This window comes from Lepidochelys olivacea, assembly GCF_965140295.1.
Source record: "Lepidochelys olivacea isolate rLepOli2 genome assembly, chromosome: 2".
Classification (NCBI taxonomy): domain Eukaryota; kingdom Metazoa; phylum Chordata; order Testudines; family Cheloniidae; genus Lepidochelys; species Lepidochelys olivacea.
The window spans coordinates 267,584,711-267,610,337 of NC_140412.1; the positions used below are offsets into that span (position 1 = coordinate 267,584,711).

General features: G+C 43.8%; 1 protein-coding gene across 2 annotated transcripts in view; it reads right to left on the reverse strand.

Annotated features, from left to right (window-relative positions):
- SMARCC1 (SWI/SNF related BAF chromatin remodeling complex subunit C1) overlaps positions 1–25,627 on the reverse strand; it is a 176,831-nt gene that overhangs the window by 81,732 nt on the left and 69,472 nt on the right. For both annotated transcript variants that reach the window (XM_084618951.1, XM_084618950.1), the window contains 5 exons: positions 21,522–21,593; positions 10,682–10,795; positions 10,146–10,299; positions 9,630–9,743; positions 6,987–7,046 (listed from right to left, as the gene is read on the reverse strand). In XM_084618951.1, coding sequence (XP_084475077.1) covers positions 6,987–7,046; positions 9,630–9,743; positions 10,146–10,299; positions 10,682–10,795; positions 21,522–21,593 — 514 coding nt within the window. The remainder of the gene's footprint in view (positions 1–6,986; positions 7,047–9,629; positions 9,744–10,145; positions 10,300–10,681; positions 10,796–21,521; positions 21,594–25,627) is intronic.

The following is a 25,627-nucleotide window of genomic DNA, read 5'->3' on the forward strand; positions in this document are numbered from 1 at the left end:
ACTGGGATATTTTCTTGCCATTTTTGGACACCATAAGAGTATTGCACCTTTTTTACTATAAATCAGTGGATCACGGCTGGGTCACTATCCTTTCCAATCAGTTTTAACCAAGCAAACAACTTTATTTAATGCAGTGAGGTGTTGCAATGTTGGATTTGTAATTCAGATTTTGTTTTTGCTCACAAGTCATTCTATTTTCTCTTCCATTCCAGTGGAGCTATAACATTCCGTACTTGTGAAGTTATTAACTAACACTAAGCAAATTGTCAATAGAATGTTGGTTGAAAGTTACTCCACCAGCATGTTTAATCCAAAGTAATAACTGTGCTGAATTATAATTAAACAAATTAACTATAGCATAAATTTTATATGTCAATGTTGATAAGGAAATATTTCTATTATTTATGATGAGGTATTAGAGTCTTATGTTTATACAGTATATGCCCAGTATCAACTGCTACTTAGCTATTCTTGCTCTGTAAACTCAGTTTATTATATTGTACTATATAAATAATTACCTGAGGCACAGTCCATGTTTATCTGTAACATGAGCTACACGTAACATGAGATGCTGAATACACTTCCAGTTCTATGAAGACTGTCTTAGTAAATTTTGCTTATTCATATAGGTGTGGTGGATATTAAATTAAGAGTCAGAGTATGAAGTGCTGTTGAAATTAAGAGTCCATGGTTTTCCTTATGATCTCAGAACTTGGTAGTTGGGTTTCTGACAAGTGGTGACATGGCTAAAAAACCCAGACAAATCACCCAATAATACTCTGTTTGCATGGCAGAGTAGTAAAATTCTGGAAAATACAAAACTTCTATATTTGGCTAGTAGTACTAGTAAGGCAAGTTCAGAAAATGGTAGTCTTGGATTATTGTACTGATTAACTATCGTAAGATGGGAATAAATAAATAGGTTGAGCACCATTACACTAGACCAGGGGTGGTCAACCAGTGGCTCCGGAGCCACATGTGGCTCTTCAGACGTCAATATGCGGCTCCTTGTCTAGGCACCGACTCCGGGGCTGGAGCTACAGGCACCAACTTTACAATGTGCCGGGGTTGCTCACTGCTCAACCCCTGGCTCTGCCACAGGCCCTGCCTCCACTCCACCCCTTCCCTGAGCCTGCTGTGCCCTCGCTCCTCCCCCTTCCTCTCAGAGCCTCCTGCACGCCACAAAACAGCTGATCGGGAGGCGTGGGGACGGAGGGGGAGGTGCTGATCAGCAGGGCTGCTGGTGGGTGGGAGGCACTGGGAACGGGAGAATGACTTGAGGGAGAGCTCTAGTACTGAAGACTTAAACCTAGATTGGACAAACCACTAGTAAAGAAGAAAAATCCTGCCCTGAGGCACAGAAGAAAGCCTGGGACCCTCTTGTTTATTATATTTTTACATAGCACCTAGCACAGTGAGACTGTGGCTACGTGACTGGGGCTCATTAGCGCTATCACAATGGAAAGCATAACAGATGATCCAAGTGTTAATATGTGAGTCAACAGCTCCAGTTCCAGTCAGCTTTGGGACACAGACCTGATAGAGTTTGCAAAACAGAACATATTTTTGACTTTATTCATAAAGAATCAACTTAACCCTGCCTTCCTGCAGTCATTTCCTTAAGCTTTTTCCAGAAGTCTAACAGAACACATTAAAGTACAGTTCTGTGGTCTAGAGCAGGGCTTCTCAGGACAAATTTTTTGGTGGCCTCAGAGTGCAGCCACCAACTCTCGCTGGCAGCTGCTCTCACACTTTTTCCTAAAATACTTAATTAACTTTAGGAAAAACAAATAAAGATGGACATGTACACATCCAAATCACTGTCATGTATTTATTGCTAGCTAGTAAGTCTGCTGTGAAAAGTGATATTAACAAACATACAAGTATCACTTTTCACAGCAGACTTACTCAGCCCTGGCAAGCCTGGGGACAAATTAAGCCTTGGATTGGGGGGTGGGGGTGGGTGGAAGAAGAGGGGGGTGGGGCCAGGGATGATGGGGGTAGGGCAGGGGGCTGGACCCTGAAGCCCCATGGCCAGGGCCTGGGGTTGGAGCCTGGAGCCATGCGCAGGCAAAGCCTGGGGCTGGAACCCAAAGCCCCACAGCCAGAGCCTGCTGCCCTGCCACCCCAGGATTGAAACCCAAAGCTTGAGCCCCACTGCCCCTGGGAAGGTGGGGAACTCACCAACTGCCTGATCCTCCAGGTGTCTCCAGAGCCCAACCCCTGGGCTGGTGGCCCCAGAAACCAACACCAAGACGGTGCATCCAAGAGCAACAGGGAGGGGGAGGGGCCACTACTTTATCACCTCCCGCCCAAGTCAACATCCAGGAGGCTGTGGCCACAAGAAAAGCCCCTGGTGGCCGCATGTAGCCACAGTGACCGCATTTGAGGAATGCTGGTCTAGAGTCTCAATACACGTTAACTGCACTATGGTTTTCTTATATAATTACATGACTAGGTGGCTTCCTCTTAACTTGCTTCCCCTATTAATAGTGATGAAGGTGAAAAGTTAGTCAATGTGCAACAGAATCATCCGTATTCCAGGAACAGATACGCTTCAAAAAGGAATGTTAGCAGTTTCCTCTAACACCTTGTGGCATAGCTGGGGAGCTGTGAACATTATCAGAATTTCACAGCATTCACCTTACTTGCAAATATATACACAACACTCCAAGGGCATTTCTTTCATAGTGTAAAACCACGTTTTCAACTATCTGTTTGCCTCAAGACCTCACTGCATTGTAAGATACACTCAAGCACATAATAGGATTCTGGGGCTGCAGATACAGGAATCACATATTACTGGAAGTTAAAGCAAATTTTATATAAAGATATTCTTATGAATTCAGAAACGGCAGCACCACCATCCATAGCTCTAAATTGCATGGGATCTCTCAACTGTCTTATGCCATTTCACATAAGTGACTCTTTTTAAAAAGCTACACCCAATTTTAAACGCAATTATTTGAGGCAGTTAACAAGCATGTGGACAAGTGGGATCCAGTGAATATAGTGTACTTTCAGAAAGTGATTTTCAGAATGCCTTTGACAAGATGGAGCTAGGCTGTTCTCGGTGGTGGCAGATGACAGAACAAGGAGCAATGGTCTCAAGTGCCAGCGGGGGAGGCATAGGTTGGGTATTAGAAAAAACTATTTCACAAGGAGGGTGGTGAAGCACTGGACTGGGTTACCTAGGGAGGTTTTTAAGGCCCGGCTTAACATAGCATTGGCTGGGATGTTTTAGTTGGGGTTGGTCCTGCTTTGAGCAGGTGGTTGGACTAGATGACCTCCTGAGGTCTCTTCCAACCCTAATCTTCTATGATTCTAAGATCCCTCACCAAAGGCTCTTATGCAAAGTAACCTGTCATGGGATAAGAGGGAAGGTCCTCTCATTGATCGGTAACTATTAACTGTTTAAAAGATAGGAAACAAACGGTAGGAATAAATGGTCAGTTTTCAGAATGGAGAGAGGTAAATAGTGGTGCCCCCCATCGGATCTATAGTGGGACCAGTCCTATTTAACATATTCATAAATGATCTGGAAAAAGGGGTAATTAGTGAGGTGGCAAAATTTGCAGATGATACAAGACTACTCAAGATAATTAAGTCCAAAGCAGATCGCTAAGAGCTACAAAGGGATCTCATAAAACTGGGTGAGTGGGCAACAAAATGGCAGATGAAATTCAATGTTGATAAATACAAAGTAATGCATCCTGGAAAACATAATCCCAACTATACATATACAATGAGGGGGTCTAAATTAGCTGTTACCACTCAAGAAAGATCTTGGAGTCATTGTGGATAGTTCTCTGAAAACATCCACTCAATGTGCAGCGGCAGTCAAAAAAGCAAACAGCATGTTGGGAATCATTAAGAAAGGGACAGATAAGAAGACAGAAAATATATTGCCTCTATATAAATCTATGGTACGCCCATGCTTTGAATACTGTGTGCAGTTCTGGTTGCCCCATCTCAAAAAAGACCATATTACAGCTGGACAAAGGACAGAGAAGGGCAAAAAAATTATTAGGGGTATAGAACAGCTTCCATATGAGGAGAGATTAATAAGACAGGGACTCTTCACCTTGGAAAAGAGTCAACTAAATGGGGATATGATGGAGGTCTGTAAAATCATGACCACGTGGAGAAAGTAAATGAGTGTTATTTACTCTCATATAACACAAGAACTAGGGGTCACCCAATAAAATTAATAGTCAGCAGGTTTAAAACAAATAAAAGGAAGTATTTCTTCACAGAATGTACAGTCCAACTGTGGAACACTTTGCCAGAGGATGTTGTGATGGCGAAGACTATAACAGGATTAAAAAAAAGAAAAAAACAGATAAATTCATGGAGGATAGTTCCAGAATGGGCAGGGATGGTGTCCCTAGCCTCTGTTTGCCAGAAGCTGGGAATGGGCAACAGGGATGGATCACTTGATGATTACTTATTCTGTTCATTCCCTCTAGGGTACCTAGCATTGGCTACTGTCGGAAAACAGGATACTGGGCTAGATGGACCTTTAGGTCTGACTCAATATGGCCATTCTTATGTTCTTAACAACAAAGAGAAATTACTTACCTGTACAGTAACTGGAATTATTCAAGACGTATTATCCAGTTGTGTATTCAATTCAAGGTGCACATGTGCTCATGTGCCAGGATCAGACATTTTTGCTAGCAATGTCTGGTCCATGCATGCACCCCAAACACCTTCATGCCAAGAGTACAAAGAGTGAAGCTGAACTAAATACCACTCCAATTCTCCCTCTATCGCAGAGCCCTGGCATGTAATAGGACTCCTAAACGGAGAGAAAGGAGGGCAGGTTGTCGAATACACATATGGACTAGACATTTCAAAGAACACTAGTAACTATACAGATAAGATACTTCAAATGACTGTTCCTATGCTGACTCTATTTGAAATGAGTCCTAAACAGTGACCTGAATAAGGAGATGGGAGCTTAGAGTCTTACCCAAATAGAGTGTGACGGATTGTTCTACTGAAAGCAGCATCCACTCTGGATGCCTCTGCCACAGCACAGTGTTTAGCAAGCTATGTATGGAACCCCAGGTGGCAGCTTGTCAAGTGTCAATAATGGGGACTGACTCTTTTTTTTTCTTTTTTTTTTTTTAAAAAGGTAGAGTTCAAGCCTCCAGAGTTCTGGTGGAATGGGCCTAATATGATGGAACCTCATGGAATAAGTCCAAAGAGATCCACTTCTAAACATGCCTTCCCTGGACCTTTTTGTCCAACTATCCTAGAAAATGACTTGTACATTCCACACTTTGCTGGTGTATGTGATTCCTCCAGACCAAACAGACCCAGAGTGTCAGTCATTCTAAGGAAAGGCTCTCTCACAAGAGGTGGGGTACTTCAAACCAGGGAATTTTGTATGAGACATCATCCCTAAATAAGAAAGTTTTTGATAAATTAAAGGGGAGAAAACAGGGGAGGTGCAAAGAACCAAAACTCTCAAAAAAACCCAGATAATTATGACTAATACAACAAATTGCCAGATGGCAAAAAACACTAGCACTAATAACTATTAAAAACTACTCACAAAATTCTTAGAAAAGATTTGAGGGATGCAGATACTCTAGCACTCCATCTCAAGCCTAGGGAAGCAAAGAGGAACTGGAGTGGCAGTTGGTCTGGCTCTGCTGTTTATACCCTTAGAATGGGACACGAGGGAGTCAGGGCGGTTTTGTATACAGGTATTTGCTAGATAAGGCATGAGTATAAACTAAACCAATAATGTAATGAGCCTACAAGGCGCATAAGACAATAACATTGTTAAACAATCCATAAGGCCCAAAAACCTTAGCATAAGCAGCTAACCAGGAAGAACCCTAGATCATAAGGTATCATAAAACAGAATGCTGTAATGACTAAAATGCTGACAGGTAATCACAACATGCTTGTTTATACCAGCTTGGATATTTTAAGTTAGGATTATCACAGATGTCTGATCACAAGAGTGCCATGGTAACTAATTAACATGTATGCCAATAAGCTTGAGGTAAAAGGCCTAGTAACCTATGGGAGAAGGTAACCCGACATTAGTAGGGTGAGGAAATGCAAATAAGGAAAAAAGGAGTAGGCACAATGTGTCAGCATAACACATTATAAAAGTTGTATCCCAGCCTGTGTGCACTGGGAGATGTAACTCTTGGGAGGTGCCAGGATTCCGACCACTGGTGATAGTGATGAGGAAGATAATGACTAATACTTCAGGTTCTTTTGCAAGGGCTGGTGAGAGTATGTGGATGCTCAGATGCACATTCTGTATTACCTTTATCTACCTTACGGGGTTGAGGTGTTTGTAACTTTTCTAACTGTCTTAGATACAGAGCGTTTTCCCTACAGAGAGGGAATACAGAGAGTATTGCAACCGTGCACATCAGGGTTCCCAGCTGACCAGTAATTTTAATACCACTGGACCTGATCTTGGGACAAGAACCTACCAAATCTCAGAGTGTCAACCGGGAATTTTTAAGTAATCAATGTAATTAATACACGATCAATAGATCCAACAACAGTGCAGGTGTGGTCTAAACAGACATTGCTAGTAAAAATCGGAGATCGAGACCAGATGTGCACCTCAAGTGGTGCGCACACATGGACAATCACTGGAAGAACCACCAAATTACATCTCGTATTACTAAGGATATAATTTTGTACAGAGTTCATGCATTCCGTGACTTTAACGGACCTCCGTGACTTTGTTGACTTCAGCCCTGGCGGCCGGTGGTCAGCTCTCGATGGCAGGGCTCAGACTGTTAGTCCCTACCAGGTATTTTCCATAAAAATCAGGGATAGGTTGCAGGCTTCCGTGAATTTTTGTTTATTGCCTGCGACCTGTCCATGACTTTTACTAAAAATACCCATGACAAAATCCTCTCTTAACCTTAGATATTACATACAAAAGCCTCCTTTCTCTGGATTACCTACGGTATCCAACATTCTCCTTCATCAGCTCTTACCTCTAGTAGCAGCAGTGTCTCTTGCTCTGTCCATTCTCTTCCAGCACTGGCTCCCTTACTCTATAAAGGAAGAAAAGGCAAGATAGATTACTTATCTTTGCAGGAGCACTATTTTGAGCAAAAGAACTTCTTGTAAAAGCAGCAGCTGTAGTGGTTTAATCTACTACCACAGCCTATTAGTCACTCTTCCCAGCAATTCTGCTGTAGTTGATCATATGGCTGCCTACCTTAGGCAGTTGTCCAGTCTGCAAGAATTACACACAGAATTTCAAGAGACACAGGAGGATAGGAAAGTATGTTTAATTAAGGCAACACTTGCATGGTAGATAGGTTGGATTGTATGAGGTATATGGTGGATACAGTAATGTGCAGTTTGAGAGACTGAAGTCGTAGATTCTTACTAGGAAAACGATCCTCAAAAAGAGATAAAAATACCTGGAGTGAAAAAAGAATCTCCAAGGATAAGAGATAAGGAAATGCAAGCTCTTTGAAAAATATACATTCCCTCCCTGTAACTGCTGCCCTCAGTATGAGTATTTAGCACAGCATCACTCCTGAGTTTACTGTAGCTACACCAAAATGATTTGGGAATTACTTAAAAGTTTTCTTCGAACTACAGAACTCTTGGAGAGGATCCTACTACCAGTTTCAGCTGATAGAAACACACCATCACAGATGTCAAAGCTTCCCTCATAAGGAGGGAAGGTTAATGGGGTTATGTTGTTCTGCGTAAGACACTGAATTCGTGCCAATAACTTATCCTTTCCCCAAATATCTGCACAGAGTACAGATTACTAACCCATGCAGCACAAATTAAAAGTGTCAGCCATCAGACACTCAAAATTCTTACATAGGCTGGTGTGAATGCTTGAAAAACAACTGTTACTCCTGAGGGCATTCTGCGCCCCAAAAAATAAAAATTCTGTGCACAATATTTTAAAATTCTGCAAATTTTATTTGTCAAATAAATGTGGAGGCTCCAGCATGGCACTGGGAAGTACAGGCCACTGGCTGCAGAGGTGGGAGATCACTGTGCAGCTCCCCACAGGACACAGACTCTGAGGTGAGGCTGCACCCAACCTTGACAGTGCAAGGACTGGGCCCTGCCCAAAAAACACCCCAGGCCCTGCCCCTCTGTGGCCGGTGCACCAGGTGTGGGCAGGCAGGCTTAGCCTGGGCAGGATCCAAGTGTGGAGGGGCTTAGTATGGGGGGATCCAGGTTTGGGCTGAGGAGCGATGGGTGTAGGAAGGGGGGGTCAGGGGGGAGAGCTTCCTTCAGCTGTGGGAGAAATCTGGGGTGGGTCTGACACAGTCCCAGATGCCATGCAAGGGAAGAGGAAGTCCCGTCCTGTACAGCCAGGACTAGCAGCTGAGCCCGGTGCAGGATAGGAGCCACCAGCCGGGTCTTCCCCACTCCCGCGCCCTGCCCCACAGGGATTTACCTCTCTATGGCTGCCCTGGGCCCCTGAAACATACTGCTGGGGAGGGTCACATGACCACTCTTGTGCCTTCCATTTGCTTCCCCATCAGAAAGTCATTTTTCTGCGGGGAAGCAAAGAAATCTGCAGGGGACATAAATTCTGCACATGCGCAGTGGCACAGAATTCCCCCAGGAGTAAACTGCATGTACACAAAAGGAAATCACTTTTTGGGGGAAAAAAAGCCTAAGTCCATTTTTATAATTGTGTTTAAGAAGTGTCGAGGAGCACCTGGGAAAAGTACTGGCACTCTCACTGAATGAATGTATCAATCAAAAATAAGCGAATAAATCACACAATGAAATCTGGTACGGGCTGAATATGTATGGGTTGAATACCAATTTCTAGTAGGTACCCTCCAAATGTCAGTCTTTAGAACAGTGTGACACTGTCAGTAGTAATCCTCAATCTGTGTGCTCTTTGGGATAACACATATTGCTCTTATGGAATCCACGTCCAAGCAGTTAGTCTGGTCTCAAGTAGAGCGAGTGAAACAATGATCTGAGGAAAACCCTGTATAGTTCCCGACATGAGGCAGCACTGAATAAATGGACCAGGGTTTCTAGGATACCTGAGTACTACCTTCTCTCTAAGCAGCCAGAAGGGCGGGGGAGCAGGCGGCCACAGAAGCACGGCATTTTGTCTTGACACTGCATTGCAATGGTGTGTCACAGCATTAAATCCGTTTGGGACATGCTACAATGATGGTGTGTCAGAACATCACTTCATGACTTGGCTCAGAGAGCCACCCTTTGCTGATGAAGTGACCTTCCAGTTCTGTAAGGCTGAGGAACACTGTCCCATTTGAACTGGGAAAACAGAACAATCTATTAAAAAAAACCTGACTAGCGGGATTTACCTCCCAAGCGCCTATGAAATCTATTTTGAAACATTCAGCAAGCCGCGTGCGATACGTATGATTAGAAGGGCCCTACCACTTTCACGGTTGTGAAAAATGTATCATGGTCAATGAAATAAACCCTTCCCTGTGATAACCGATTTCTCCAATGCTGCTGGGAGCACCCCAGTTGGGTGTCCAGGTGGAAGACACATGGGACAAGGATGGAGGAGCAGCAACATCCCACCTAGTGATTATGTAATGACTAAGGTTTGTGGAAGGAAGCTCAATAGAAGCCAAAGGGAAAGAAAAACTCAACAACTTTACCTTTGCCAAGGTCTTCTTTGAGTAAATATCTGTGCGAAGTCCAAAGTTCTGCAGGTCAGTAGGCTTTTCTTTGTTTTTCTCAGGAAAGCTCAACATCTGCTGGGCAGCAGGGACCTAAGAACAAAAAAACCAAACACATGATCATCAAGATGAATCTAGACAGGTGTGCACTGAACTAGCATTCTCCCCAAATCACCCTTGTTTACACACAAAACTAGCAAATTTGGGTTTGGAGTGCTGGAACTGTAGGTGCAACATTATTCTACAGAACGATGGAAAATCGACTACTAACAGAACGTTACTGAGACTGAAGGGCATGTGGAGAGAAGGATGCATTCCACCCTCCCAGAAAATGCATGAGCTACATACTCTGTTCAGGTACACACAGCATTGACCCTAGCTACAAATACAGACTGGCTAGGAGTATGTTAAGCCACTCCCAAAATACACGTACCACTATTTCTATCTGAATAAGTGTGCGCGCATGTACACGGTGCTGGCGCCTGTAGGATTTACCTGAGGAGCTCGGAGATGAAGAGGCATAAGTCCAGAGGGGGTATCAGCAAGCACATTGAAGTGAGGAGTAGGAGGAGGGCCCATTGCCATGGGACGGCTTTCTGGATCCACTTGGTAGTTAACTAGACCCCACTGCTCCAGAAAGGCATGCACTCTATGGAACAACATTACATGACTGAAGTCTGAGGAAACAAACCCTCAAGCACATCTGCTACTGCAGAAAGAAGATACCAGGGAGGAAGTTCAAGTGTGCAACTGTGATGAGTTTGCTGCTAATCAAACAAAGGCAGGTTGAGTACTGTCCTATTTACCTTTCACTGTTATATTCACTGTAAATAAGGGTATTATAAAATGTGGTGTTCACCACAAAAGGAAAAAAGATGATCTGCCAATAGAAACGATTGATGCGCCTAAGCCTCAAGTCTTCTACCTCACTATGCAGGAGGTATAACTTATAATTTGTAATAAAGCAGCTTTGCTGGGATAAAATGTATTGTTACAGCTAAGGGTAGTGGCTGCAAGATTTAAGATTTTACCTCATTACAGCACATACATCTCCAGTCAGGTTCCTTCTGCAGGCAGTGCTGGTCAAGTACTCCTGAGGGTTTAAGCGATACGTATCAATCATGAAGTTCCGGTAAGCCAAGTATCTGGAAAGAGAAGGCAGTTCAACACACATCTGAAAATCTATACAGGTTCGTAGTATGTGTCATTTCAAATTCTGACCATTACTAAAATATCTTCATGTTGGCCCCCATCCTTCAATATATACAGCATGCCAGGGGCACCTGATATTCAGTTCAGTGACCATGAAGTCCGAAAACGCACACTTATAACTGTAGGGTGACAGTGAAGCTGAAGACCTGCAGGGTTTTTTTTTGTTTTTTTTTGTTTTTTTTTTTTTTGTTACTCCTGGTGAACTTTGCAACTAAGCAATCAATATAAAGTACAAAAAGTTAGTGTGTATTTCTTTATCGAATTGGTTTATGCGCCATCATCTGACCCACCCCTCAGCATTTTATATTTGTGTCTATTTAGATTTTAATCATGGACCATATCTTTCTGTGTGTGTTGTCAAAGTATCAACTATTCTTTATGTGTTTAATAAATAATCTGCAAATTTAAAGTATCTCTCAGATTGCCAAAATAGTCCTCTCATTGTGAAATATAAGCAGGCCAAAAAAAAAAGGTGAAAAAGTGAAAAATCTCATTCCAAACGAGGGGCTCAACCCTGGCATTTAAAGGTGGCCAGAATCATTAACAATTCATTGAAATTTTCGTTTTGGTTCCAGATGTGCTTTTGGGCCATTGACCCAAACACCTAAGATGCCTAAAGAATTCACACAGGTACCCCATACATTGTCCTCTCAATGACCTTCCCTATCAGTCTACCAGACTGGCTGTAGCTTGGGTACTACATAACTAGGCACCAACAGCTGAAACGGCATTCCAGTTTGGTGGCACTTTATAGGCAGTTGGCTGCAGAGGGAAACTGAGTAGAGTAACTCTTGGATGCAAAAACCAACTGATTAATCCTAATCATTTTCCCCTCTGCATCAAATCTGAAAGCATGTTACACTTGGAAGGGCAGCAGAGCAACAGTTACTAGGATGCTACCCTGTTTCCCTCTGCAGCACAGTTTCCATGTGCAACAGTAATGGAAGTGAAAAGAGCATGACAAAGACTGGGGAATATGCACTAAAAATGAGAAAAAGAAAAGGTGCATGAGAACAGAGAAGAATGAGAGAACAAGAATGAAGATGTGGAAAAGAAGGCAAATACTGACGATGGGACCTCACATTGGTGCCCCAGATCATCTTCCCCACTAAGAACTAACTAACTGTTGAACAGCTAAGTTTGGATATGAGTCTTCACCTATAATTCTCCTTCCTTGAAGCCACCTCTGTGCAGAATTTTCAGGCCTTCTAACACAGGGTAGGGAAGAATTCCCTAGAGTATTCCCTAGAATTCTGATGCTGTGGCACTGCCAGCTGCCATACCTGTCCACCTACGAGTCAGCGAGCGTCACCACGTCTCTCTATTCACAGCCCCTTTCAGTCAGTTCCTGAACTGCATGAGAAGCAAGACCTCCCAATAAAAGACAGTTAGAAATTATAGAAGTAAATCATAAAACGAATACCAGCGCATATCCAAAGGATGCAACAAAAACCTAGGATATAACCTCAAAAACAGACTGCCAAACTAGTGGGCGAGTGAATCTCCAGTGTGGGAATAAAGATTATAGGTAACTATCTCTTCATTAAAAATATTCATAAGGGCATGTGCACACTCTGAGCGTGTGCGTACTGTAAATAAGTATGGGACCTCCCAAACTTAGTGTACAAAGAAAAGAGGTCAGTGTCTAATAAGCAACAAGAATACAAGCTGTTTAAATAGAAGGAGGAATAAGATGCCTTTGAATGACAAGAAATATAAACTGACAGATGCCTCAGTGATGCAGCCCTCAAAAAAGTCACTTTCCAAATTTGGCCAACTTAACTAAGGACATAATGGAAAAAAACTTTAAAAGGACTGGGAGAGTTTGGGCCCATCCATTTTGGAAACTGGTTTTGTAGGCAACTGACCGAAGAGGGATTTACTCCCCAGAGGCCAGATACAAGAATACTATTTAAAATGTATGCAGAGAGGATCATGTGGCTGCTTTGTTTAAGCCTAAGACGGTAACATCCCCTGAGGTTCATACTGAAGCCAAGCTAGTCTGGATAGTGTAAACGGAGACACCACCTCCTAGCTGGAGTCCTGTCAGTCCATACAGTAAGAGGCGTAATCAGATAGCTATTTAGATATAGTCCTCTGTGACAGAATTGCCCAAGGAATTGGCATCCAAAGAAAAAAGTTGGTTGAACTTTCTACAGTCTTTTGTTTGGTCAGCATGATCAGCAGCGGCCAGACTTTAAGCCTGATACAATCCGAAGGCTCACCCCACCCCGCCTTGTAGCGCCACTGATCAATGCTACCAATAGGTGAAGACTAGCTATTGTCCCAGTGCCTTTCACAAACATTGGGTTTTGGTGCTAACTGAAAGAGAGCTTGGGATCCTTTGGCTTTTGCTGCTGCTGCTGAGGTTGTTCACCCAAGGAAAAGGGTAATGGGCACCTTTGAATCCAACTGTCATACTGAAAGTTAGTTTCTGAGCAGATGTCCTTCCTAAGCTCTCACCAGTGGAGTGCAAGGGAATAAAATACTAACACAAGAGCACTGGGTGGCTATTGTCTTTTTCACTACCTGACAACATGGCCTCAACCTAGTACCCAAAACACTCTTTCTACACACAGCTGGTCTCTAAGCTTTTCATTCCTCCTGTTGGAATCCAGCTCCCTACAGCCAACAATACACAAAGCCATCCACGCCTGAAACATCACCTTTCTTCCATTTCACTAGTTTTACAAGGCCTCCACACCTGATGCCAGACTAGGTCTATGCCTTCAGACTCAATCTTCCACCGCTCATGGAGAGGACTGCCATACTGTGGAGCCTTTCTCCTCAGCTCAACCTGCTTTTAGCCTTGTAAACCAAACATGCCAAACAGCGAAAGATAGTGGTTGCTGAATGGTAAAGCCCACTTCCAAATGGTTCTCAGCCCTGGTCTACACTAGGAGTTGAGGTCGAACTTAGCGCATTAAATAGATTTAACACTGCACCCATCCACATGACGAAGCCCTTTTTTTCAACTTAAAGGGCTCTTACAATCGATTTCCTTACTCTACCCCCGACAAGGGGATTAGCGCTGAAATCGGCCTTGCCAGGTCCAATTTGGGGTACTGAGGATGCAATTAGACGGTATTGGCCTCCGGGAGCTATCCCAGAGTGCTCCATTGTGACTGCTCTGGACAGCGCTCTCAACTCAGATGCACTGGCCAGGTAGACAGGAAAAGGCCCGCAAACTTTTGAATTTCATTTCCTGTTTGGCCAGCGTGGCAAGCTGCAGGTGACCATGCAGAGCTCATCAGCAGAGGTGACCATGATGGAGTCCCAGAATTGCAAAAGAGATCCAGCATGGACTGAACGGGAGGTTCGGGATTTGATCACTGTATGGGGAGAGGAATCCGTGCTATCAGAACTCCGTTCCAGTTTTCGAAATGCCAAAACATTTGTCAAAATCTCCCAGGGCACGAAGGACAGAGGCCATAACAGGGACCCGAAGCAGTGCTGCATGAAACTTAAGGAGCTGAGGCAAGCCTACCAGAAAACCAGAGAGGCAAACGGCCGTTCCAGGTCAGATGAGCTTCTGTGATGAGCTGCATGCCATTTTAGGGGGTTCAGCCACCACTACTCCAACCGTGTTGTTTGACTCCTTCAATGGAGATGGAGGCAACACGAAAGCAGGTTTTGGGGACGAGGAAGATGATGATGAAGTTGTAGATAGCTCACAGCAAGCAAGCGGAGAAATCGGTTTTCCCAACAGCCAGGAACTGTTTCTCACCCTGGACCTGGAGCCAGTACCCCCCGAACCCACCCAAGGCTGCCTCCTGGACCCGCCAGGCAGAGAAGGGACCTCTGGTGAGTGTACCTTTTTAAATAGTATACATGGTTTAAAAGCAAGCATGTTTAACGATTAATTTGCCCTGGCATTCACAGCTCTCCTGGATGTTCTCCCAAAGCCTTTGCAAAAGGTTTCTGGGGAGGGCAGCCTTATTCCATCCACCATGGTAGGACACTTTACCACTCCAGGCCAGTAGCACGTACTCGGGAATCGTTGTAGAACAAAGCATTGTAGTGTATGTTCGCTGGCGTTCAAACAACATCTGTTCTTTATCTCTCTCTGTTATCCTCAGGAGAGTGATATCATTCATGGTCAGCTGGTTGAAATAGGGTGCTTTTCTTAAGGGGACATTCAGAGGTGCCCATTCCTGCTGGGCTGTTTGCCTGTGGCTGAACAGAAATGTACCCTGCTGTTAGCCACGGGGAGGGGGGAGGGGCTAGCCACGCGGTGTGGGGAGGCAAAATGCGACCTTGGAATGAAAGCACATATGCTATGTATGTAATGTTAACATCAAGCTTTACTGTGAAAGAGTGTATCCATTGGTCTATAAACTGTGTCTTTTAAAATACCACTGTCCCTTTTTTTTTTTCTGCATCAGCTGCATGTGTTTCACGGATCACAGGATCTTCTCCTTCCCAGAGGCTAGTGAAGAGTAGAAGGCGAAAAAAACGCACTCGCGATGAAATGTTCTCTGACCTCATGATGTCCTCCCACACTGACAGAGCACAGATGAATGCATGGAGGCAGACAATGTCAGAGTGCAGGAAAGCACAAAATGACTGGGAGGAGAAGTGGTGGGCTGGAGAGAGTAAGTGGTGGGCTGAAAAGAGGGCTGAAGCTGAAGGCAGCGTGAGGAGAGGAGGCAGGATTCAATGCTGAGGCTGCTGCAGGATCAAACTAATATGCTCCAGCGTATGGTTGAGCTGCAGGAAAGGCAGCAGGAGCACAGACCGCTGCTACAGCCCCTGTGTAACCAACCACCCTCCTCCCCAAGTTCCATAGCCTCCTCACCCCGCCCAAGAACGCGGTAGGGGGGCCTCCAGCCATCCAGCCACTCCATCCCAGAGGATTGCCCAAGCAACAGAAGGCTGGCATTCAATAAGTTTTAAACTTTTAAAGTGCTGTGTGGCCTTGTCCTTCCCTCCTCCACCACCTCTCCCGGGCTACCTTGGCAGTTATCCCCCTATTTGTGTGATGAATGAATAAAGAATGCATGAATGTGAAGCAACAATGACTTTACTGCCTCTGCAAGCAGTGATCGAAGGGAGGAGGGGAGGGTGGTTAGCTAACAGGGAAGTAGAGTGAACCAAGGGTCGGGGGGTTTTATCAAGGAGAAACAAACAGAACTTTCACACCGTAGCCTGGCCAGTCATGAAACTGGTTTTCAAAGCTTCTCTGATGCGCACCGCGCCCTCCTGTGCTCTTCTAACCGCCCTGGTGTCTGGCTGCACGTAACCAGCAGCCAGGCAATTTGCCTCAACCTCCCACCCTGCCATAAACGTCTCCCCCTTACTCTCACAGATATTGTGGAGCGCACAGTAAGCAGTAACAACAGTGGGAATATTGGTTTCGCTGAGGTCTAACCAAGTCAGTGAGCTGCACCAGTGCGCTTTTAAACGTCCAAATGCACATTCTACCACCATTCTGCACTTGCTCAGCTCCTGACTACTGTCCAGGCTGCCTGTGTATGGCTTCATGAGCCATGGCATTAACGGGTAGGCTGGGTCCCCAAGGATACATATAGGCATTTCAACATCCCCAACGGTTATTTTCTGGTCTGGGAATAAAGTCCCTTCCTGCAGCTTTTGAAACAGACCAGAATTCCTGAAGATGTGAGCGTCATGTATCTTTCCCGGCCATCCCACGTTGATGTTGGTGAAACGTCCCTTGTGATCCACCAGTGCTTGCAGCACTATTGAAAAGTACCCCTTGCGGTTTATGTACTCGCCGGCTTGGTGCTCCGGTGCCAAGATAGGGATATGGGTTCCATCTATGGCCCCACCACAGTTAGGGGATCCCATTGCAGCAAAGCCATCCACTATGACCTGCACATTTCCCAGGGTCACTACCCTTGATATCAGCAGATCTTTGTGTGGGCTACTTGCATCACAGGCGCCCCCACAGTAGATTTGCCCACTCCAAATGGATTCCCGACTGACCAGTAGCTGTCTGGCGTTGCAAGCTTCCACAGGGCTATTGCCACTCGCTTCTCAACTGTGAAGGCTGCTCTCATCATGGTATTCTTGCGCTTCAGGGCAGGGGAAAGCAAGTCACAAAGTTCCATAGAAGTGCCCTTACGCGTGCGAAAGTTTTGCAGCCACTGGGAATCGTCCCAGATCTGAAACACTATGCGAGCCCACCAGTCTGTGCTTGTTTCCCAGGCCCAGAGTCTGTGTTCCACCGCTTGAACCTGCCCCATTAGCACCATGATGCCCACATTGCCAGGGCCTGTGCTTTGAGAGAAGTCTGTGTCCATGTCCTCATCACTCTCGTCACCGCACGGACATTGCCTACTCGCCCGGTTTCGCTTTGCCAGGTTCTGGTGCTGCATATACTGCTGGATAATGCGCGTGGTATTTAATGTGCTCCTAATTGCCAAAGTGATCTGAGCGGGCTCCATGCTTGCCATGGTATGGCTTCTGCACAGAAAAAAGGCATGGAACAATTGTCTGCCGTTGCTCTGACGGAGGGAGTAGTGACTGACGACATGGCTTACAGGGTTGGCTTATAGGGAATTAAAATCAACAAAGGGGGTGGCTTTACATCAAGGAGAAACAAAAACAACTGTCACACAGAATGGCCCCCTCAACGATTGAACTCAAAACCCTGGGTTTAGCAGGCCAATGCTCAACCCACTGAGCTATCCCTCCCCCCCGGTATTTCAGGCAGGACTGAATCTCCATTAAACTTTTCAAGGTGCCCCTAACAGACCTCACTGAAATGACTGTTGGCCGTTGATTTCACAGAGAGAGGGAGGGGGGAGCAAATGAATACAAACCAAATCTGTTCTATTTCTTGTTTTGATCCACTCCATCTATCTTTTACATCTTTGGCTGGCAGCAGACAGTGCAGTAGCACTGCTAGCCATCCACATCTCCTGGCTGCTCGGCAGAAGATGGTACAATAGGACTGCTGGCTGGACTAAAGAGAATAACCTGGTCGAGTCACTCCTAATTTAGTCCCTGCACCCGTGTCTGCCCAGGTGCTCCTGACCGACCTTACCGAGGCGGCCAGGAGCACCTTGGACACGATGACGATGGTTATCAGGCGTATTGCACCGTCTGCTGCCACAAGGCAATGGGTTGCTGCTGCTGTGTAGCAATGCAGTACCGCGTCTGCCAGTACCCAGGAGATGTACGGTGACAGTGAGCTGAGCAGGCTCCATGCTTGCCGTGGTATGGTGTCTGCACAGGTAACTCAGGAAAAAAGGCGCGAAACGATTGTCTGCCGTTGCTTTCACGGAGGGAGGGAGGGCGGGCCTGACGACATGTACCCAAAACCACCCGCGACAATGTTTTTTGCCCCATCAGGCATTGGGATCTCAACCCAGAATTCCAATGGGCGGAGGAGACTGCGGGAACTGTGGGATAGCTACCCACAGTGCAACACTCCGGAAGTAGACGCTAGCCTTGGTACTGCGGAAGCACTCCGCCGAGTTAATGCACTTAATGCACTTAGAGCATTTTGTGTGGGGACACACGCAATTGACTATATAAAAACGATTTCTAAAAAACTGACTTCTATAAATTTGACCTAATTTCGTAGCGTAGACATACCCTCAGTGTCAAAGGTGAAGGTTCTAAGATCAGTATCAATCTTCTCTCTAGCTATGAATATCTCTGCCTGCAAGCTCTTATGTGAGCATTGGCCAACTCATGCTTCAACTGAAGGCCTACTTACAAGAGGCACTCTGAGAGCCTCTAAGAGTGATCGAAGGGGTTCATAAAACTTAATGGTTCTCAGACATATCCAGGCAGCTCTGACACCCATGCATGTAACATTCAACACCAAAGCACAGGAATGTAGCAGTTGTGCTTATTCTTAACTGACATCTTTTTGCTACAAGTACATTACTTAAAGCTGCTGTCGCTTAAGGGAAGAAGATGACATGCTGAAAAGGAAAAATTTACTCCTGATGGAATTCTGCACCAAAAATTAAAAGTTCTGCACACAATATTTTATAATTGTGCAAATTTTATTTGTCAATAAATAAATGTGGCTCCAGCATGGCAGTGGGGAGTACAGGCCACTGGCTGCATAGGGGTGGGAGATCACCCTGAAGTCCCCACCTCCCCCAGTACACTGACTCGGCAGTGAGGCTGCACCTGACCCTGATACAATGCAAGGGCTGGGCCTGCCCCAGAAACACCCTGGGCCCTGCCGGGTGTAGGGTGAGTGTGCCTCTGTGGGGCAGCCTGGGTGTGGGCAGCTCAGTGGGATATCTGGATGCACAGGGGCTCATTGGGGGTTTCTGGGCGCAGGGGCAATGGGACTCTGCAGGGGGTCCAGGTGAAGGTGGTTGGGGATCAGCAGGGGGCTCAGTGGAGGGTCTGGGTGCTGGGGGAGTGGGGCTTCTAGGTTGGGGGTCCAGGTGTAGCTGGTTGGGGATCAGGGTGTGGGGGGTTCGTCAGAGGGGTCTGGGGTAGGGGATAGAGCTTGTCAGGGTGAGGGTTCAATGGCCCACCTTAACGGGGGAGCCCCAGCTGGGCTCCCAATTGCCCCCGAGACTCCTCTATCCCCTTTTCTTCCCCATCTCATCCCCCTCACTCCCACATTCACCTCCCACTGCCCTATTCCACCCCTGCTTCCTTCCCCACACCTCTTCTTCCCTCATTTTCCCCAACCCTCTCCTTACCCAGCCCCACCACAGGCACTCTCTGTTGCACAGAAAACAGGAAGCCTCCCAGCACACAGAAGGGGAACACGACTGGCACTAGGACCCATCATGTGGCATTCAGTTGAAGAGTCAGCGACACTCTAGACAAAGCCTCAAAAGGATCAAAAGTCTTAAAAGCTATGAGAGTTGTGTCTTGTCTTGCCCTGGGAAGGTGAGAACTCTATGTTTGCAATTTTTAAAAGGAGGTGTATTCTGTTAGCAGATATAATCAGTTGTGTGATTTTCTAGCATGCTAATTAAATGAAGTACTAGTGATGGATGACGAAAGCTATATTAAAGTAGTATTTAGGTGAAGACTTCACCCTCAGCAAAAATTCCCTTTAAGACATATCTTCGCACCAGCGGTACTCGGCCAATATTTCAACCGACAACACAAATGCTATCTGTGTGTTTGGAATGGGGTGTGTCATAACTGAACAACCAAAACTATTTTTTTTTTTAAAAAAAAGGTTTATTTCTTCTGTTTGGCATTCAGCTTGCGCTTTTAAATCCCAATGCCAAAAATATGCAGCATTCACTGAAATTGCAGCAAGTACACAAAAATGTGCTAAAATTCCCACTCAAGATCCATCTACCCAAATTGGTACCATAATGTTTTACGGTGTTACCATAGTTTTTAAAGATTTAGTGTGAGCAGACATATTTTCATGAATCCTTTTAACTTAAAACAGAGTTTTGTCAATTTAAATATCTTCCTGTATTGCCAAAAACCCAACAGCCTTCTGCTATTCCACAAAAATCTGACAGTGAAACACACTTTAAACAATTGTTCAATAGCATAGTTTTACTGTGTGTGCTGACAGACATGCAATACTTTACAAAAGCAAATAGTGAAGAGTAAATGTAATCTCTCAGTTTCAATAATCTAAAGAGTTATTAACAAAAAATAAGATTTATCTTGACAATTTCCTTTTAACCTTTCATGTTAAAGGCAATATTTCCAAGACTAGTCACTAGTGTGTATGAATAAACATAATTACATTATTATTTTAATAGGAAGATCTTCTTAAACAGATGGTAAAGAGGAGATACACCAATTAAAGCATACAGTAGGATTGCAAGGAAAACAGCAAGTTATTGAGATAAGCCAGTGATCTTGTATCAAAATATTTATCATGTTACGTCTTGAACTGAACACAGAAATTAATCTGGTGTACAGAGCAACCTGGCATATTTCGAGACGGTATTACAGCCAAAGAGACTTTTACACTGAAATAAAAGACCCCAAAATTGCCATTCCCAGCTCTGAAAAGCAGCATTCGTAGTTAGGATCCTGTGGAAGTGGTTTTGTTATTTTTAAACAATTGTGTAAAGTTCTGCAGTGGATGATAGGCACTAGATACCACAATGATGGATGTAAACCTCTAGTTCAAATCAGAACAGCACAATTGCAGGTGCATGAAAGCAGGTACGTTATAAATGAAAAATGGTCACTAGATGGCTTGGGATATTCTGATTTTTTTATGCTTACAATGGAACTGCATAATCTCTGTGCTATATACTTGGAACTATGAACTTTTATGTTTAAACCAATGTGGTCACGTGTTGTATATCTGTAAACAAAGATCAGTGGCAGCTAGCTATTTTCATGTTTTGTTTTATTATGTATGCTTTAAAAAACCTTAAACTTCTTTCAGAAACCATTTTACTGTGTACATAACACACTGTACTAGCTTTGCAACCATTAATCAGGGGTATTTTTCCTAGATATCCAACCTGCTTAATATTGCTTAGATATATGTACAATTCTTACCTAAATCACAATGAAGTTAATTGTGTAAACAGATACTTCTTGACAATGGACAGACCAGAAATACCTCAGTGCTCTTTTACACTATTTTCTGATGCATCAGTTCACCCTTGTGTATGTGAAGGGGGAAAAAAAAAAAGACTACAGTATTTCTGGAACTGAAAGCATTGCTTAGGCTTCACTAGGGAATACAGCCACAGGCCTATATCTATGCATTTTACTTACATTTCTGGAGTCTTGGACTTGTTTTTCCCATTGAAGAACTCTGGAAGAGCACGGCGTTCAATTACATGAATACTGCAAGAAAGTGTGATAAGCAACATGCTTACTAAAGGGAATATACAAAATCCAGATGCCAAAAGCTTGAATTCACTTTCAAGAACTTTCACCCAGCCTTAACATGAGCACCTGAAGTGCTAACATTTAAAACGAACACTGTTGTTCAGACACCTAAATATCCCAGCACAGCATATAGAAATATATTCTCTAATTACTTAGTTTTAACCACATAAGCAGAGCAATTCAGACATGAACTGCAAAGATTGTGCTTAATTCAAGTGATGAAAAGATACATGCCCAATGTTCCTTTAATCAGACTTGGGGGGAGTGAGAGGAAACAAGATTTTCAACCCATAAAAAGAGATTTTTACTCTAATGTTTTGAAAGTTTATAGGTTGATAAATGCCCTTGCCTGCACCCCAGTCTAATCCATAGAGAGTATGCAGCACAGGTCTGATTGCCTCAAAAAACCCCAAACATTTGCAATTCATATGTAATGATAAGCTTACAAATATTTGCTTCAAAATCATGCAGCATTAGAATTGGGTGCTCATTACTTTGAAAGTCAGGCAAATGCCTAAATAGGTATTTAGGAGTATTAAGTTTATGATCCTATATTTCAAAACCTTAGCACTAGTCAATTTTTTAAAAGTGAATTAAAACTCCAGCTGTTTTGGGGGGATTTTACAATCTCATTTTCTTACAAAAAATTCTCTTTCCTCTGTTGCCATGTGAACGATCCACACGAATAAAAGAGGAAACTGACTATTGTACAGCAAAACTGAGAATACATGAAGTGCTATCAAACACACAAAGTAAACTAGCTCAAAGGATAAAGTAAAAATTCAATTTATTTTAGTCAGATATTTAATGAATTACATATAAATACTATGGGGGAAATTTCAAATAAAAGTGGAGTTTTTTAGTTGACTGGGTCCATTTAAAAGGGGATGAAAGAAGACTTTATCATTCTACAGCTTTTACTAGACCAGCTACAAGTAACATATGCTGTAGAAGGTGAAGAGATTTCTGTTAGTTTCTCTCATCCTTCAAAGAAAGCATAAGGAGGAAATATGGTTTGCTGATCCGTTACTTTAAAAAAATACAAAGCAAATTGATCCCAAGACATTTCAGCTTTAGGGTAATTCCACCTCCAGAATTCTATCACCATAAAGCTAGTCAGTTCATTTTGTACACTCCACACAAGGTAAACAGAATATGAAAATCTTATACCAGGCTTTGAAATATAAAGTGCAAATAGAAATTCATTTTGCTTAAAAAACAAACTTGTCAGCCAAAATGTATATGATCCTTGATTATTCAACCCATTTCTCCATGCTTTAATGGATGAGCCCTTTCCTGGGTTATGTGTATTAAAGCAGCAAGGAATACACAGTATTCTGGATACAATTCTCTTGCCATCTATTGAACTATGACAAAAAAAGTCAACCCTGCTTTGTAAAAGAAGCTTAAATGGCATGAAATTCCCTCCATAAAATTACTTTAATAAGCTCATACAATGACAACTATTTTGTATGAAGTTAAGAACTGGGGACAGTTATGATGGCCTTTAGATAGAACTTCTTTGGAGGGTGGGATAAGGGTGTGGGGGCAGTGGCGTAGCCAGGTGGAAAAAACAGGGGGAGTGGAGATAAAAAAGGCGCCACCCCCTGGTACTCACCCAGCGGCGCTCTGGGTCTTCAGCAGCACTTCGGCATCGGGTCCTTCACTCGCTCCGGTCTTCGGCACCGAAGGACCCCCCACCGCAATGCTGCCGAAGACCGGAGCGAGTGAAGGACCTGATGCCGAAGTGCTGCTGAAGACCCGGCGCGCCGCCAGTTGAGTAGAAATTTTAAAGGCGCCAAGTAATTCAAAAGGTGCCACTTCTGCTCGGTGGGAGAGTGGCTGCAATGACACCAGTCAGGATCCGGTCATGCTAGTGCTATACAAAATGCACAAAAATTCTCTTTTTTTGCTGGAGCCAAATGATACTAGCCTTAGAATGACTGTTTTTCCATAACAATTTATAAAATATTTTAGAAAATAGTGTATAGTCTAAGGTGCTTAAGCATGCTTCAGATTATAAAATTCTTTGCCAGAAAGATACTAGATTACTTATGACTGGGCATGTCAAAGAAGCACACTTTGAATTTGAAAGTGTAGCAGTGAATAGTTTGTTCACATCCTCAAATAACTCAAACAAGTATCTCAGTGGTAACTGCATCAGTAGTGCTACTGTCAGAAGTCTGTGGGTGGGACAGATTCAAGTATGTGCTATCCAATTCTCCAGAAAGTAACATCTATCCCAGAGAAGAATCACAGAGTTTCCAGAAACTGCAAAAACTCAGTGCCATTGCTTTACTAGAACAGCCTGTGAAACTATTCTGCTGTGATGGTTATTTTAGCCCTAAATCCATCAGCCTGGTGAAGTAACAGCCATAGAAAGTATTAGAGTCCAAAACACAGTGGGCTTTCTTTCACATCAATTTGTTGCTGTCTGGATGTCAGACCTCCTTCACCACAGATCTGCTATATGTTGTCTATTAAGTGTCATAGTGGATGTTAATGATCCAATGAGCAGTTTTGTATGGGTCTATAGAAATTCAGCACCAAGTTTCTGCCAGTCATGTTGCACAAACTGATTTAGCTGCCTGAGAGACCCCCTTAGGATTATTACTGCTGCTATAAACAGATTAATTTGGAATCCTCTTAGTAAACAACCTGCAACTGAAATGTCAGGATTTTGCCTGAAAGCCCCAGCATAATTGTACCTTGATTCTGAATGAGGCCTCTGGGTGGTACCGTAATACAAAATGTACTCTCTCTCCAGTACCAGAGTACCTATGCACCTAACAATCTTTTAATATATTTATCCTCACAACAACATTGTGAGGTAGGACAGTATTCTTAACATAAGAACAGCCATACTGGGTCAAACCAAAGGTCCATCTAGCCCAGTATCCTGTCTTCTGACAGTGGCCAATGCCAGGTGCCCCAGAGGGAACGCACAGAACAGGTAATCATCAAGTGACCCATCCCCTATTGCCCATTCCCAGCTTCTGGTAAACAGAGGGTAGGGACACTATCCCTGCCCATCCTGGCTAATAGCCATCTTTTATCCTCATTTGTAGGCACAGGACTTTGCCCAAGGGTCATAGTTTGGCAAAGCAGAAAACTGAACCCAAATCTCAGGCTAATGACCTAACCATTGCATCTCTTTCAAATAATAATAATGAAAGACGACATCTGACAAATACGGTCATTTTTTGAATATTTGGAAACATGCGTTAAGGATGCATTTGTATAGATTAGAATTTACAGTCACAGCTGCCTAGAACTTCAACAAAGGAAACATCAATGTTATAACCCTAAAATGGCACACAGGAAAAGAGGTCTTCCCCTCAAATGATGGCCTCTTCAGGTGAGTGACAATCTCTCTCGCCTGAGTTTTGAAAACATGTATTTTTAAAAAGATCACTACAGTAAGGGCTGGGTTTCCAGACAACAGTGATTAGCAATTCTAGATATAGTCACTAATACTTCTCCTCTTCCACTCCCAACACACACCCATTTCCTAGATGTGGAAGTCTACCAGCGTTGGTTAGTTCACCTAGATCTCTGAGCTACACAGTCATAAGGTGGACATTCCTTATATAAAATGATGAAGGGGAATTCAAAGACAAGCAGACATTTTCCCCCCACAGATAAAGTTCAATTAATAAGTAATCTTTTTAGAACCAATATTTGAAACCCATGATGGTTAAACATTTTCCATTTCTAGAAAAAATTAGCAGCCACTGTAGGTTATGGGTGAGCAGAAAGGTTATCAGCAAATCTGGAACTCACGAAAATAGGTCTAAGCAACAATAGGCAAGGCAAGGCATACTGAAGACAGGAACCACGCAAGCTTCTCCACCTTAATTCTAACCTACCACAAGCCCTACAAGACTAAGAGCAAAGAACTTCTAATCACATTAAGGTGCATTTTGCAATGGGGATAGCTGTCAAGAAGGCACTAGACCTAAACTAAATTAATTTCTGCTTGCAACTCA